Source organism: Neofelis nebulosa, chromosome 4 (genome assembly GCF_028018385.1).
Source record: "Neofelis nebulosa isolate mNeoNeb1 chromosome 4, mNeoNeb1.pri, whole genome shotgun sequence".
NCBI classification, from domain to species: Eukaryota; Metazoa; Chordata; class Mammalia; order Carnivora; family Felidae; genus Neofelis; species Neofelis nebulosa.
Window position 1 is genome coordinate 15,789,708 of NC_080785.1, and position 15,067 is coordinate 15,804,774.

Genomic DNA, 15,067 nt, shown 5'->3' on the forward strand with positions numbered 1-15,067 from the left:
ATGTTGAAGGAAAAGTGTGCCTTTTAGATCTGTAAGGTCAGCGATACCAGACATCTCTCTCTCAGGTCAATCTAAAACAGTCGCAGTTATCTAAAGAGAGCAATACATAAATAGCCTTGGGTTTCAATTTATGAGATATGCTCTGGAAATAACGCTACAGAATAGAGGCAAAGTCAGTCTGTGTTCTCATCAAACCAGTTTGATCTGTTAATTCCTGGTTGACTGTCATTTGCAAAGCACCGTAATTAAACTATCATGCTTTTTCATTCTTGAATTTCTTTAGAAGAGTGGTTCTCAAGGTGGGATTCTCAGACCCGTGATGGTCCTTGAGACCCTTTTGTGGGGGGGGGGGGGGGGGGCTGCCTGTGAAGTCCAAACCGTGGTTCATAATACTAGAACATTATTTGATCTTTTTAAATGTTGATGATTACACTGAGGCACAAAAGCAGCGGTGGATGAAACTGCATGACCCTTATCATGAATCAGTGGCACCACACGGCCCAAGTGATCATTGTATTCTTCACCACTGTGCAATCACAACGTTTTCAGAATGCCGGTGTTTTGGTTATGCAGTACGTTCTTGATGAAGTAGTAAAAATTATTCTTTTTTTTTTTTTAAACCTAAACCCTTGAGTCTTTAATCGTCTGTAGGACAAAGGAGGAAAGACCCATAAAGCGCTTTGCAGAGAACAGAATTGTGAAGGAGAAGCACTTGTTCGTTGTGGGAGTTAAGAACTCATCTGAACTGCTGCCATGTTTTTTGTTTGAGGAGACCATCAGATGACATTGTTATTCAGACTCGGGTTGTTTGGCAGCCACTGTCTTGAAAATAAAGGAAGAGGGGCGCCTGGGTGGCGCAGTCGGTTAAGCGTCCGACTTCAGCCAGGTCACGATCTCGCGGTCCGTGAGTTCGAGCCCCGCGTCGGGCTCTGGGCTGATGGCTTGGAGCCTGGAGCCTGTTTCCGATTCTGTGTCTCCCTCTCTCTCTGCCCCTCCCCCGTTCATGCTCTGTCTCTCTCTGTCCCAAAAATAAATAAAAAATGTTGGGAAAAAAAAAAAAAAAAAAAAAAAAAAAGAAAATAAAGGAAGAGAGCCTGTCACGTCAAGAAAAATAGCGGGCAGGATTTGTTGCCAGTGATAAAATTGAGCCTTCAAGTGAAAATTTGAATTTTGGAAACTTGTCTGCCACTAGGTGCTTGAGAGCTTTCTAGTGCTTAAAGGATTTTTTTCTGATGAACTCAGTGGTGATGCTAATGAATGTGATTTTTGGTACTCTGAAATGAAATGTGTCAATATCTGGAAAGTCTACATAAAGCATGGCACTGATATTTTCCAAATGACTCATGTCAAAATCTCAGGACGCCTGGGTGGCTCAGTCGGTCAAACATCGGACGTCGGCTCAGGTCATGATCTCATGGTTCGTGGGTTCGAGCTCTGTGTTGGGCCCGGTGCTGACAGCTCAGAGCCTGGAGCCTGCTTCAGATGGTGTCTTCCTCTCTCTGCCCTTCCCCTGCTCATGCTCTGCCTCTGTCTCTCTCTCTCTGAAAAAATAAACAAACATTGAAAAAATTAAAAAAAACAAAGAAAGTCATGCATGGGTCCATTCAAAGTGCAAACTAGTAGTGGGTTTGAATATATCTGAGTATGAAAAGTTAATTGATACTCTTCAGATTGTGTATTGCCACTAACCCTTGAGGAAACTTTGCTGAGTTCTGGTATGTCAAAGAAGAATATCTGTCTGAAATATTATTTGAATATTATCTGAAAAGCCTATTAAGATCTTCCTTATCCAAAAAAATGAAAATAAAAAAATAAAATCTTCCTATCCAACTATGTATTTATGTGAAGTCAGATCATCTTCTTTAAATAACTTACAGGGACTGTGTTGCTCAGTCAGTTAAGCATCCGACTCTTGATTTTGGCTCAGGTCACAATCTCAGTATTCGTGAGATTGAGCCCTGCATCAGGCTCTGCACTGACCACGTAGAGCCTGCTTGGGATTCTCTTTCTCCCTCTCTCTCCACCCCTCCCCTGCTCGTGTGCACACACTCTTTCTCTCTCAAAATAAATACATTTAAAAAAATAACTTACAGCAACTGATTGAATACAAGGTATATGAGAATCCAGATATCTTCTATTAAGGAAATTTGAAAAAAAGTAAAACTACTTTTTTGGGTGGAATGGGTTAGAAAATATCATTGACTACTTGAGAAAATGTTAACATGTGAGATGCTTAATATTGTTACTTAAAAATTTTTTTTAAATTTTTATTTATTTTTGAGACAGAGACAGAGCGTGAGCAGGGAAGAGAGAGGGAGACACAGAATCCAAAGCAGGCTTCAGGCTCCGAGCTGTCAGCAAAGAGCCCGACGCGGGGCTCGAACTCACCACGAGATAATGACTTGAGCTGAAGTCGGACGTTCAACCGAATGAGCCACCCAGGCGCCTCAATATTGTTATTTTTAAATGAATTTTGAACATAGTTATTTAAAAAAGTTTTAGTTTTAATTCTGAATGCAATAAATATCTCTCCACATAAACACAAATTCTCAGGAGTCCCTTAATAGTTTTTGAGTGGAAAGGGGTCCGAAGACTAAAAAGTTTGAGAACCCCTGCTTTAGAGCACTGTTTTTCAGCCTTAATGAATAGCAGGGTCATCAGTGGAGCTTTAAAAACTGCTCTGTCTGGGTTTCACCTCTAGAGATTCTGTTTTCATTAGTCTGGGGTGCAGCGCAGCCATCGGGGTTTTTGAAAGCTCTCCAGGGGATGCTCATGTGCAGCCAAGACTGGGAGCCAGCGCTTTAATCCAAGGCTGGAGAGGCACAGGCCCTGGAACTTGACCTGCACCTGCTTTTGGTCTGTAAACGAGGGCATGTCTTCTTCAGTCATCCGGCATCGGCTCTATTCCAGGCACCGTACTTAGTACCGAAGATATGTCAGGGAGCAAACAGGAAACATTTCTGTGTTGTGGGAGAGGAGATGAGGCTACACCAATAGATAGGCCTTCTTTTTCTGTAGCACGGAAGGTGGAGTTAATAAAATGCCAGAGTCAGGGTCCAGTGCGGTTCTGATGCTTGGGCTTGCTTTGCCTTCAGACCAGGTTTTGGCCCCGGTTTGCTGCCGTCTTCGGAGCTGGTGCCTTCTGAGTCCCAGCAGACACAGGCATCGGCTGACGCCCCATTCGCTGCCCGAGGGATCTACCCTGAGGAGATGCCATCGGTGGCCCGGCCACGGCCTGTCGGGGGCACCACAGGTACATGTGGCTGTTTAGCTTGCGTTTCTGAACTAGAGAACCTCTGCTTTCTGGCTATTCCGGCAGAGTACCTTTCAGACTTCCCAGGGTACCGCTGTCCCCGTGTCTGTCACCTCCTCCACTAGTCTGTGCTCCCTGGGATCCCGGGAGAGGTGCAGGCAGGGGAGGGGGGAAGAGAGAGTGACGGAGATCCCAAGACTGATGTCCTCCGATTTGTTCCTGTGTCAGTGTCTCAGAACATCCTTTCACGTGGAGTGCACAGCACATCTCTGCCAGGGAAAGTGTTTCTTAATTCTTACGGTAAACTGAAAGATCTGTTTCTGAGCACTTGGTATGGCTTTAAAACAAGTGTCGTTTTCTAAAAAGGCACTTTTCCAGCCTGTGATCAACAACTCCAAATGTTGCTGGACAGTAACCTAGGGAGATTTTTGTTTCATTTGGTTTCATTTGTTTCATTCAGTGTCCCTCAGTGACGAGGGACACTGCTCATAGGTGACAGTCAAGTCCAACATGGCTGAGCTGAGTCTCACATGGCATGTGGCTGGTTGGCCCTGGCGGTTTACCCAGAATTAAAAATTGCTGTTCATGTCACGGAACTGCGTCTCATGAATAGTTGATACTACAAATACCATATTTGTGAATGTTGTTCATTGTTCCTCAAGCATCTGTGGAGTTTAAGATTTTTTTTTTTGTACAGCTCAGCATGCTTTGAAAAGTCTTCGAAGTTCGTTATACCCATCGGACTGTTTTACTCAAAGTCACTTTTATTTTCATTCCTTCACCTTCCTGTTTGACGGTTTAATAAGAAATTGAAGCTTTAAAAAGAGGAGCTATTACATGTTTGCTTATCTTTTACAGTTTTCTAACTTTCTGGACAATATATACCTTTATAATGTCAACAAGGAACTAGTTTAAGCCTTTTCGAAACTTGTAATAATTGGTGGATAGTGATCCTTTATGGTTTCCTAGGCATTTATTATAGGTTGCATTGTCTATCAGTCAACAACAAAAATATCTCTGGATATCCCACAGGATTTCCCATACTTTACAGGTGCTGTACTTGCAGTGAGTTTTCTTTCTCCTGTTAATTACTGCTTATTTGAACATTGGTGGATATTACATATCCCAAACAAAATTCAGACAGCTTCATCTTTAATCTAGAAGAATAGAGAAATGGTACATATGAAATATTTGAAGAGGAAGCTATTTTCTAATAATTTCTAATAAGAGATTAAGTTGTAAAAAAATGTATAATAGAAAATATTAAGATATACTGGAAGAGTTACCTTTTGACTATTTAAAATAATCGAATATGTATATGTCTAAAAATTACTAGAAGCAAAGGAAAATAGAATCCAGGGAAGTATTCAGCAGGTATGCCCATGAGGTATTTTTATGAGAGGATGATTCAAAGAAATTGATAAGTGGGCAGACTTCAGAGCCTAAATGGACAAAGGACAGGAAGGATGAATTCACAGAAGGAATATGTGTGTGGGGTGTATATCACAGGAAAGTAAACATGAAAGATGCCCAGTTTTGAACACGACTGAAGAAATGAACTTTAAAACCATGGGGAGACACCATTTCAGTCGTGAAACTGTTTTCGTAATAACGTAGCAGGACAACATTAACGTCCACTTTCTTCTTCTGTACAGTGGGGGTAATGTGGCTGTTGTGTGGATTACAGAAGATAACAGGTGCAAAGTGCTCAAAATAGTGCCTGACGTGTTGCAAACTTTCAGTGAATATCAGCTGCAATTATTATTAGTATATTTCCAGTGGTGGTATAAATCACTAAACATTGGGAAAGCAGCTGGGCAGTATGACTTACTAAGCTTTGCATTTGCTAATTCTACTTTTGAGAATCTAGGATCCTCCTCCCCAAAGAAATCCAAATATTGGGGAAAAACGAGTGCAAAGGTGTTTATCAGCACATTATTCATAATAGAGAATTGTGAGCCCTCTAAATGCCTAGTAATGAGGGGATCAGTGCATAAATTGTGCAGCTGTTTATTATTAATTAATTAATTTCATTTTAGTTTTTTTTTTTTAATCCCAGTATACTTAGCATGCAGTGTTATATTAGTTTCAGGCATACAATATAGTGATTCAACATTTCTATACGTTACTCAAGTCTTCATCAAGAAAAGTATACTCTTTTTTTAAAATTTTTTTTAAATGTTTATTTATTTTTGACAGAGAGAGAGACAGAGCATGAGTGGGGGAGGGGCAGAGAGAGAGGAAGACAGAATCCGAAGCAGGCTCCAGGCTGTGAACGGTCAGCACAGAGCCCGACGCGGGGCTCAAACTCACAGCCCGCGAGACTGTGACCTGAGTCGAAGTCGGATGCTCAACCGACTGAGCCACCCAGGCGCCCCAGATACTCTTTTTTATTAAGTTTATTTTGAAAGCGTGTGCACATGCATGTGCTCATAAGTGGGGGAGGGGCAGACAGAGAGGGAGAGAGAGAGAATCCCAAGCAGGCTCTGCGCTGACAGCGCAGAGCCCCCCATGTGGGTCTCGAACTCACAAACCGTGAGATTATGACCCGTGCCAAGATCAAGAGTTGGACTCTTAACTGACTGAGCCACCCAGGCGCCCCAAGATAAGTGTCCTCTTAATACCCCTCACCCTTCCCCTCAACCCCCTCCCTTCTGGTAACCATCTGTTCTCTATAGTTAAGAGTCTGTTTTATTGGTTTATCTTTTTTTTTTCTTTGTACGTTTGTTTTGCTTCTTAAATTCCACGTGAGTTAAGTGATACGGTATTTGTCTTTATCTGACTGACTTGTTTCACTTAGCAGTGTACCCTCTAGCTCCATCATGTTGTTGCAGGTGACAAGATTTCATTCTTTTTACGGCTGAGTAATATTCCATTGTATATATACACCACCTCTTCTTCATCCATTCGTCTATTGATGGACACTCGGGTTGTTGTCACAATTTGGCTATTGTAAGTAATGCTGCTGTAAACATAGGGGTGCATATATGTTTTCAAAATAGTGTTTTCATGTTGTTTGGGTAAATACTCAGTAGTGTATTTCTATTTTTAGATCACACGGTAATTCTATTTTTAATTTTTTGAGGAATCTCTGTACCGTCTTCCACAGTGGCTGCACTAGTTTACGTTCCCACCAGCAGTGCACAAGTGTTTCTTTTTCTCCACATCCTCACCAACACTTGTTTTTTGTGTTTTTGATTTTAGCCATTCTGACAGATATGAGGTGCTATTTCCTTGTGGTTTTGATTTGCATTTCCCTGATGATGAGATGTCTGTTGGCAATCTGGATGTCTTCTTTGGAGAAATGTCTGTTCATGTCTTCTGCCCATTTTTGACCTGCATTATTTGTTTGTTTGTTTGTTTTGGTGTGGAGTTGTGTCAGTTCTTTATATATTTTGGATACTAACCCTTTATTGGTTATGTCATTTGCAAATATCTTTCTCCATTCTGTAGGTTGTCCTTTTGTTTTGCTGATTATTTCCTTTGCTGTGCAAAAACTTTTTATTTTTATTTTATTTTATTTTATTTTATTTTATTTTTATTTTATTTAATTTTATTTATTTTTTAAGTTTATTTATTTTGAGAGAGGGAGAGACGGGGGTGGGGTGGGAAGGAGCAAAGAGAGAGGGAAAGAGAGAGACTTCCAAGCAGGCTCAGCACTGTCAGCGCAGAGCCTGACACAGGGCTCAAACTCATGAACTGTGAGATCATGACCTAGCCAAAATCAAGAGTGGGATGCTTAACTGACTGAGCCACCCAGGTGCCCCCAAAAGCTTTTTATTTTGACGTAGTCCCAATAGTTTATTTTTGCTTTTTTGCCCTTGCCTCAGGAGACATAGCTGGAAAAATGTTGCTGTGGCCGATGTCAGGGACCTTACTGCCTGTGCTCTCATCTAGGATGTTAATGGTTTTAGGTCTCACATTTAGGTCTTTAATCCATTTTGAGTTTATTTTTGTGTAGAGAAAGTGGTCCAGTTTTATTCTTTCGCATGTAGCTGTCCAGTTTTCCCAACATCATTCGTTGAAGAGACTTTTTCCCATTGCATATCCTTGCTTCCTTTGTTAAAGATTAATTGGCCATATAATTGTAGGTTTATTTCTGAGCTCTCTGTTCTGTACCATTGATCTGTGTCTGTTTTTGTGCCAGTACCATACTGTTTTTATTACCACAGCTTTTTAGTATATGTTAAAATCTGGGATTATGATAACTCCAGTTGTTGTTTTTTTTTCTTTGTCAAGATTGCTTTGGCTATTTGGGGTCTTGTGTGGTTCCATACCAATTTTAAGATTATTTGTTTTAGTTATGTTGAAAAATGTTTTTGATGTTTGTTTAGTTTTGAGAGAATGCAAGCAGGGGAGGGGCAGAGTGGGACAGAGGATGTCAAGCAGGCTCTGCACTGAGAGCAAGGAGCCTGATGTGGGGCTCAAATCCATGACCTGTGAGATCATGACTTGAGCCGAAGTTGGACACTTAACCAACTGAGCCTCCCCGGCACCCCTATATTGCTGTTGATAGTATGGACATTTTAACAGTATTCTCCTAATCCAGGAGCATGGAATATCTTTCCATTTGTTTGTGTCATCAGTTTCTTCCATCAATGTGTATGGTTTTCAGAATGTAAATCATTCACCACTGTATTAAGTTTATTCCTAGGTGTCTTATTCATTTCGGTGCAGTAGTAAATGGGATTTTTTGCAAACTTCTCTTTCTGTTACTTCATTATTAGTGTATGGAAGTGCACTAGATTTTTGTGTATTGATTTTGTATCCTGTGACCTTACTGAATTCATTTATCAGTTACAGTAGTTTTTTGGTGGAGCCTTTAGAGTTTTCTGTGTTTAGTAGGTGTCTGCAGATAGTCAAAGTTTTACTTCTTTCTAACTGATTTGGATGCCTTTTATTTCTTTTTGTTGTCTGATTGCTGTAGCTAGGACTTCCAGTACAGTGTCGAATAAAAGTGATGAGAGGGGAGCCTGGGTGGCTCAGTTGGTTGAGCGTCCAACTCTTGATTTCAGCTCAGGTCATGATCTCCCCGGTTTGTGGGTTCAAGCCCCCTGTTGGGCTCTGCAGTGACAGCAGGGAGTCTGCTTGGCATTCTTTCTCTCTTTCTCTCTCTCTATCTGTGCCCTGCCTCCATTCCCTCTCCCTGTCTCTCAAAATAAATAAATAAACTAAAAAAAAAAAAGTGGTGAAAGTCAACGTTCTTGTCTTGTTCTTCCTGATCTTAGGGGAAAATCTCTCAGTTTTCCACCATTGAGTGTGATGTTAGCTGTGGGTTTTCAAAATGGCCTTTATTATGTTGAGGTATTTTCCTTCTAGACCTAGTTTGTTGAGGGTTTTAGCATGAATGGATGTTTTACTTTGTCACATGCTTTTTCTGCATCTGTTGAAATGATCATATTGTTCTTATCCTTTCTCTTGTTGATGTGATATATCACGTTGATTGATTTGGGAATATTGAATTACCTTTGCATCCCAGGAATAAATCCCACTTGACTGTGGCAAATGAGTTTTTTAATGTGTTGTTGGATTTGGTTTGCTAATATTTTGTTGAGGATTTTGTATTTATGTTCATCTGAGATATTGGCCTGTAGTTTTCTCTTTTTGTGTTGTCTTTATCAGGGTAATGCTAACCTCATAGAATGAGTTTGGAAGCTTTCCTTCCTGTTTTTTGGAATACTTTGAGAAGAATAAGTATTCTTTAAATGTTTGGTAGAATTAATCTGTGAAGCCATTTTTTCATAGACTTTTGTTTGTTGGGAGCTTTTTGATTACTGACTTGATTTTATTACTGGTAATCAGTGTGCTCAAATTTTCTATTTCTTCCTGATTCAGTTTTGGGAGGTTATTTGTTTCTAAGAATTTATCCATTTCTCCTAGGTTATCCAATTTGTTGGCATATACTTTTTCGTAATCTCTTAGAATCCTTTGTATTTCTGTGGTGTTGGTGTTATTTCTCCTCTTTTGTGTCTGATTTTGTTTATTTGAGTCCTTTTTTTTCTTTTTGATGAATCTGGTTTAAAGGCTTATCAATTTTGTTTGCGTTTTGAAAGAACCAGCTCCTGTTTTTCATTGATCTGTTCTATTATCTTCTTAGTTTCTATTTCATTTATTTTTGCTCTAATATTTATTATTTTCTTCCTTTCATTGGTTTTGGGTTCTATTTGTTCTTTTTCTGGCTCCTTTAAGTGTAAGCTTAGGGTATTTATTTGAGATTTTTCTTGCTTCTTGAGGTAGGCCTATATTGCAATAGGCTTCTCTCTTAGATCAGCTTTTGCTGCATCCCAAAGATAATAGGCCATTGTGGTTGTTTTTCTTTTTTTCATTTATCTCCCTGTGTTTTTTGATTTCCTCTTTGATTTCTTGGTTGACCCATTCATTGTTTAGCAACATGTAATTTAACCTCGATGTATTTGTGGTCTTTCCATATTTTTTCTTGTGGTTGATTTCTTGTTTCATGGTATTGTGGTCAGAAAAGATGCATGGTATGACTTAAGTCTTTTTGAATTTGTTGAGACTTGTTGGTTTTGTGGCCTAACCTGTGATCTATTCTGGAGAATGTTCTTTGTGCACTTCAAAAGAATTTAACCTTCGTGTATTTGTGGTCTTTCCATATTTTTTTCTTGTGGTTGATTTCTAGTTTCATGGTATTGTGGTCAGAAAAGATGCATGGTATGGCTTCATTCTTTCTGAGTTTGTTGAGACTTGTTTTGTGGCCTAACCTGTGATCTAGTCTGGAAAATGTTCCTTGTGCACTTGAAAAACATGTGTATTCTGTTTTGGGATAGAATGTTCTGATGTATGTTAAATCCAAGTGGTCTAATGTGTTATTCAAAGCCACTGTGTCCTTGTTGATTTTCTCTTTGGATGATCTATCCAACAATGTAAGTGGTATGTTTAAATTCCCTACTGTTATTGTATTACTATTGATACTTCCTATATGTTTGTTAATAGCTGCTTCCTGTATTTGGGTGCTTCTATGTTGGGTGCATAAATATTTGTAATTGTTATATCTTCTTGTTGGATTGTTCCCTTTATGACTATGTAGTGTCCTTCGTTGTTTCTTGTTATAGTCTTTGTTTTAAAGTCTATTTTGTCTGATACAAGTATTGCTACCCCAGCTTTCTTTTCACTTCCATTTGCATGATAAATATTTTTTCATATCTTCACTTTCAGTCTGCATGTGTCTTTAGGTCTGAAATGAGTCTTTTGTAGGCACCTTATAGATGGGTCTTGCTTTTTTATCCATTCTGTCACCCTGCATCTTTTGATTGGTGTATTTAGTCCATTTACGTTCAAAATAATTATTGATAGCTTTGTACTTACTGTCATTTTGTCACTTGTTTTACAGTATTTTTGTAGTTCTTTTCTATTTTCGTCTTCTCTTACTCTCTTATCTCGTGGTTTACTGGTTTAATTTAGTGATATGCTTGAATTCCTTTCTCTTTATTTTTTCATATTTATTACTGGTTTTTCCTTGTGGCTACCATTAGGTTTATATAGAATGTCTTATGCATGGGGCGCCTGGGTGGCTCAGTCGGTTAAGCGTCCGACTTCAGCTCAGGTCACGATCTCGCGGTGCGTGGGTTCGAGCCCCGCGTCGGGCTCTGGGCTGATGGCTCGGAGCCTGGAGCCTGCTTCCAATTCTGTGTCTCCCTCTCCCTCTGCCCCTCCCCCGTTCATGCTCTGTCTCTCTCTGTCCCAAAGATGAATAAACCTTAAAAAAAAAAAAAAATTAAAAAAAAAAAAGAAAAGAATGTCTTATGCATATTGCAGTCTATATTAAGTTGATCGTCACTTGAAGTTGAACCCATTTAGTTGAATGCACTAAATTTTTACTCCTCTCCCTCCCGTGTTTTAGGTATATGGTGTCATATTTTCCATCCTTTTATTTTGTAAATCCCTTGACTGATTTTTATGGTTATGCTTAATTGTAGAGCTTTTGTGCTTCCTATTTTTCTTATTCGTGCTTATGTTCTCTTGTTTCCACTCAAAGATCCCCTTTAACATTTCTTGTAGGGCTAGTTTAGCGGTGGTGAATTTCTTTAACTTTTGTTTGTCTGGGAAACTCTTTGTCTCTCCTTCTATTCTGAATGATAACCTTGCCAGATAGAGTGTTTCTCGGTTGCAGGTTTTGTTTTTGTTTTCCTTTCAGCATTTTGAATATATCATGCCACTCTCTTCTGGCCTGCAAAGTTTCTGTTGAAAAGTCCACTGATAGCCTTATGGGGTTTCCCTTGTATGTAACTGTTTTCTTTTCTCTTGCTGTTTTTAAAACTCTCTTTCTATCACTACTTTGTGCCATTTTAATTACTATGTGTTTTGTTGTGGACCTCCTTGGGTTGATTTTGTGGAGGGCTCTCCGTGCCTCCAGGATCTGGATTTTTATTTCCTTCCTCAGATTTGGGAGGCTTTCAGCTATTATTTCTTCAAATAAATTTCTGGCCCATTTTCTCTCTCTCCTCCTTCTGGGATCCTTCTAGTGCAAATCTTGTTGTACTTGATTGTATTGCTGAGTTCCCTTAATCTATTCTCATTTTTTATCCTGTTGAGTTTTTTGTTTGCTTTTTTTTTTGTTTTTGTTTTTTTTAAGAAGACCTGGCTAGCTACATGCCAGGAAACCGATTCCCTTTATTAAAATAAAATTAGAAATATTAAGGACTATGCCTTCTGACTTGTATTTTTACAACAAAGATGGTGTAACATATTAAGAGAGATCAATACATCTGCAGAGGCAAAGAAAGCTTTACCAAAACATGAACCACTAAGAAAGAAAAACTAGACATATGTGGCACAGCATGTTGAAAATGGTTAGGATTTAAAAGAAATTAAAAAAAAAAAGAGTGGAACCTTTCAGGGTTCCTGGCACACTGCCACACTTAGGGCGCCTCTTTGGATGGACTCCTGCCAAGGGCATTTTGGAGGGGGTGTGTCTGCAGGAGAATGTGGGAATAGGGTGCCTGGTATTAGCAAGGTTTCTCAGTTCTGCCCTGGGAGGAACCTGGAGCCACTTTGGAGAGGTGCTAAGGGTGGGTGGGAGGGGGTAAGTCCACAGAAGAGTGCAGGGGTGCAGGGCACTGTTAGCGAGCTCGGTGGAGAGTATTTGTGCTGCACTGGTTCCCGCAGGTGTCACCTATATAGGCTGAGGGGCAGGGCAGGGAAGTGACACTTCTATATCCCAGGCGTTTTTCAAACTGCTGTTTCTATGCTGTATCTAAGTGGAGCTGTTTGTTGTCTTGTCTCTTTAAGGGTGGAGACTCAGTTTCCTCTTGCCCTCTGACTACCAGAGTTGAGTCTGCTTGTTTTTAAAGTTTCGGGTGTTCAACCCCACTGATTGTAAGAATTCATGAAGTTAAGGTCCTCTGGTTTTTCAAAGCCAAATGATAAGGGGGTTTGTCTTCCCAGTTCGAGTCCCCTGTGCCTGGGGTGCCTGGTGTGGGGTCTGCTTCTCACCCTTTTCTGTACTTGAAGTGACCCTCCCTCCTGAGGACAATCTGGAGGGTCCGTTTTGTTCCTGACCATGCCTCTGCCCTCCCTACCCTTTTGGATATGGCCTCTTCACTATGTTTAGTTGTGGAGAGTCTGTTCTGCCAGACTTCAGGTCGTTTTCTGGGTTATTTACACTGATGTGGGTGTTATCTCGGTGTCAGTGTGGGACGAGGTGAGCCTCAGATCCTTCTATTTCGCCACCTTCTCTGGAAGTCCCCAAGTGTGTAGCTATTTAAAACGAAGAGCTCAAAAAGGAATCAGAAAAAGAGGATTTAAGATTTCCCAATTGCCTCTTATGTTTATGGTACTTGACCTATTTTATCTCTTTCAATTCTGAAAATAACATCATGAAGTGGGTGTTTTTTCCCCACGTGAGAAATGAGGCATCAGGGCTCAGTGGGAGTGGTAGCCGGCTGCCCAAGGTCACAGGGCTGTCACTGCCGGGGCTGGAATGCAAACCCAGGCTTCCTGGGCGTGATGCCCCACTTGAATCATGGGGAAAGCCCGTGCCGTATTGTTGAGTAAACAAAGCAAGATACAGAATTGTGTCTGAATTATGATTTTGACTACCATTACCATTGCACTTTTAACACAAAGGTATGCTTTTCTGTCTGTGCACTTGTGTGCACCTTGGTAAATGCTGGGGAACAGCATGCTACATTTTTGTTCTTTGCAGGATTTGCTCAACCAGTATCTGTTGAGCAAACCGTACTGATGGTCCTAATAATTTTATTTTTTTAAGTTTGTTTATTTATTTTGGGAGAGGCAGTGCAAGCGGGGAAGGGGCAGAGAGAGAGGCAGAGAGACAGAATCCCAAGGAGGCTCTGCACTGGCAGTGCAGCGTGGGGCTCGAACTCACAAACTGCAAGATCATGACCTGAGCTGAAGTGGGATACGTAACTGACTGAGCCTACCAGGTGCCCTGGTCCTGATAATTTGAATCAATTTTATGAAACTTCAGTAATTGGCAAGAGCTCTTCTGGGTACATTGCTCTGACAGGAGCCTAGCAGGTTTTTTTCTGACCTTTAGCATTTAGTTATTACACATCCAAATGAAACTGTGGCATTCCTTTGTTTAAAAACATGTATTTGGTTCATGGAGGCTGTTACTTTGACAGCTAGAGTAGGAGAAGGCTGGAAGAAGGAGAGGACCCCCTTCCCTACCTCTGAAATCTCTGAACCTCGTAGGGCCAGTCTGCACAGCATAGACGGATTTGATGATCCTGGGAGCATTTGGGAACAAGTATTTGATTTCCCAGAGCTTAAAGGTCACTTTTTTTGTCTCCCTTAATCTATGGAGTAGGGATATATCCATATGCCATAAGTTGATGGAGTAGGAAAATATGTCATTTACAGCCTGGCCTTCATAGCTCCCCGAGGCCACAGCTTGTCTACGTGTAGAGAATGAGCTGTAGAGAGACTCCTGGCTTTGCCATCAGCATAGCTCCCTGAAGACGCTGGGTGGGTGGCTTTAAAATTTTAATTATGACATGCCTAAGTTGTGGAAACAGTGTAAATATAGTGAACATAAATGTACGTAAACATTCTGAAATCAAAGAAATACACACCCTGCCTTTTAAGGACAAATACATACTGTATTTTCTCTCCTCGTGAGTCTCAGAAACACGAGCACACAGGAGCCAGGTTTCAGCTTTCTCCAAAACCTTTCCCTTCTTTCTTTGGAATCAATAAGATCATCCTTCTTTATAACCTCTTGGAAATGAGTGGAAAGGCCCTCCGCTATAGCCTTTATTCCCTGTCCTCTGATGTCTATATAGGAACATAAGAACATCACTGTTAGGCACCGTATTAAACGGAAGTAAGAGGAACCAAGAAATCCACAGTCCATTTTTCCTAGGAAGTATCATCCTCTGGAGATGGAATTGGGGCCGTGTTTGAACAACGCTTGTATCCCTTGTCCGTAAGGAAGATCTGTAGTCAAAACGCAAGCGTCTTGCCAGGCGGCTTCGCTTCTCAACAAGTGTTGACCCAAGTGCCCGCTCTGTTCCTTCAGGCTCCCAGATTCAGCACCTGACACAGGTGGGGATTGCAAGCAGAATTGGAGCCCAGCCAGTGGAAATCCCACCGAACAGAGGCGGCCAGTATGGGGGACCAGGCTGGCCTTCCTACGGGGAGGATGAAGCGGGCCGAAGAGAGGCTGTGAGTATCTTGTGTGTGGGTCATCACGGAATAATCACTTAATTTAGCTGCTTCTGCCTCTGCTTTGAGGATCGCTCTTTAAAACCTACATACATAAAAGTTGTAACTAACTCCCTCACTTTTTTCTCCATAAGTGTATTTTTGCCTGCAGTTTTTAGATCATAA

General features: G+C 40.8%; 1 protein-coding gene across 1 annotated transcript in view; it reads left to right on the forward strand.

Annotated features, from left to right (window-relative positions):
- Window positions 1-15,067, forward strand: part of KIAA1549 (KIAA1549 ortholog) — a 170,554-nt gene that overhangs the window by 147,480 nt on the left and 8,007 nt on the right. Inside the window, exons 21-22 of the mRNA XM_058723543.1 lie at window positions 3,096-3,253; window positions 14,757-14,902. Coding sequence (XP_058579526.1) covers window positions 3,096-3,253; window positions 14,757-14,902 — 304 coding nt within the window. The remainder of the gene's footprint in view (window positions 1-3,095; window positions 3,254-14,756; window positions 14,903-15,067) is intronic.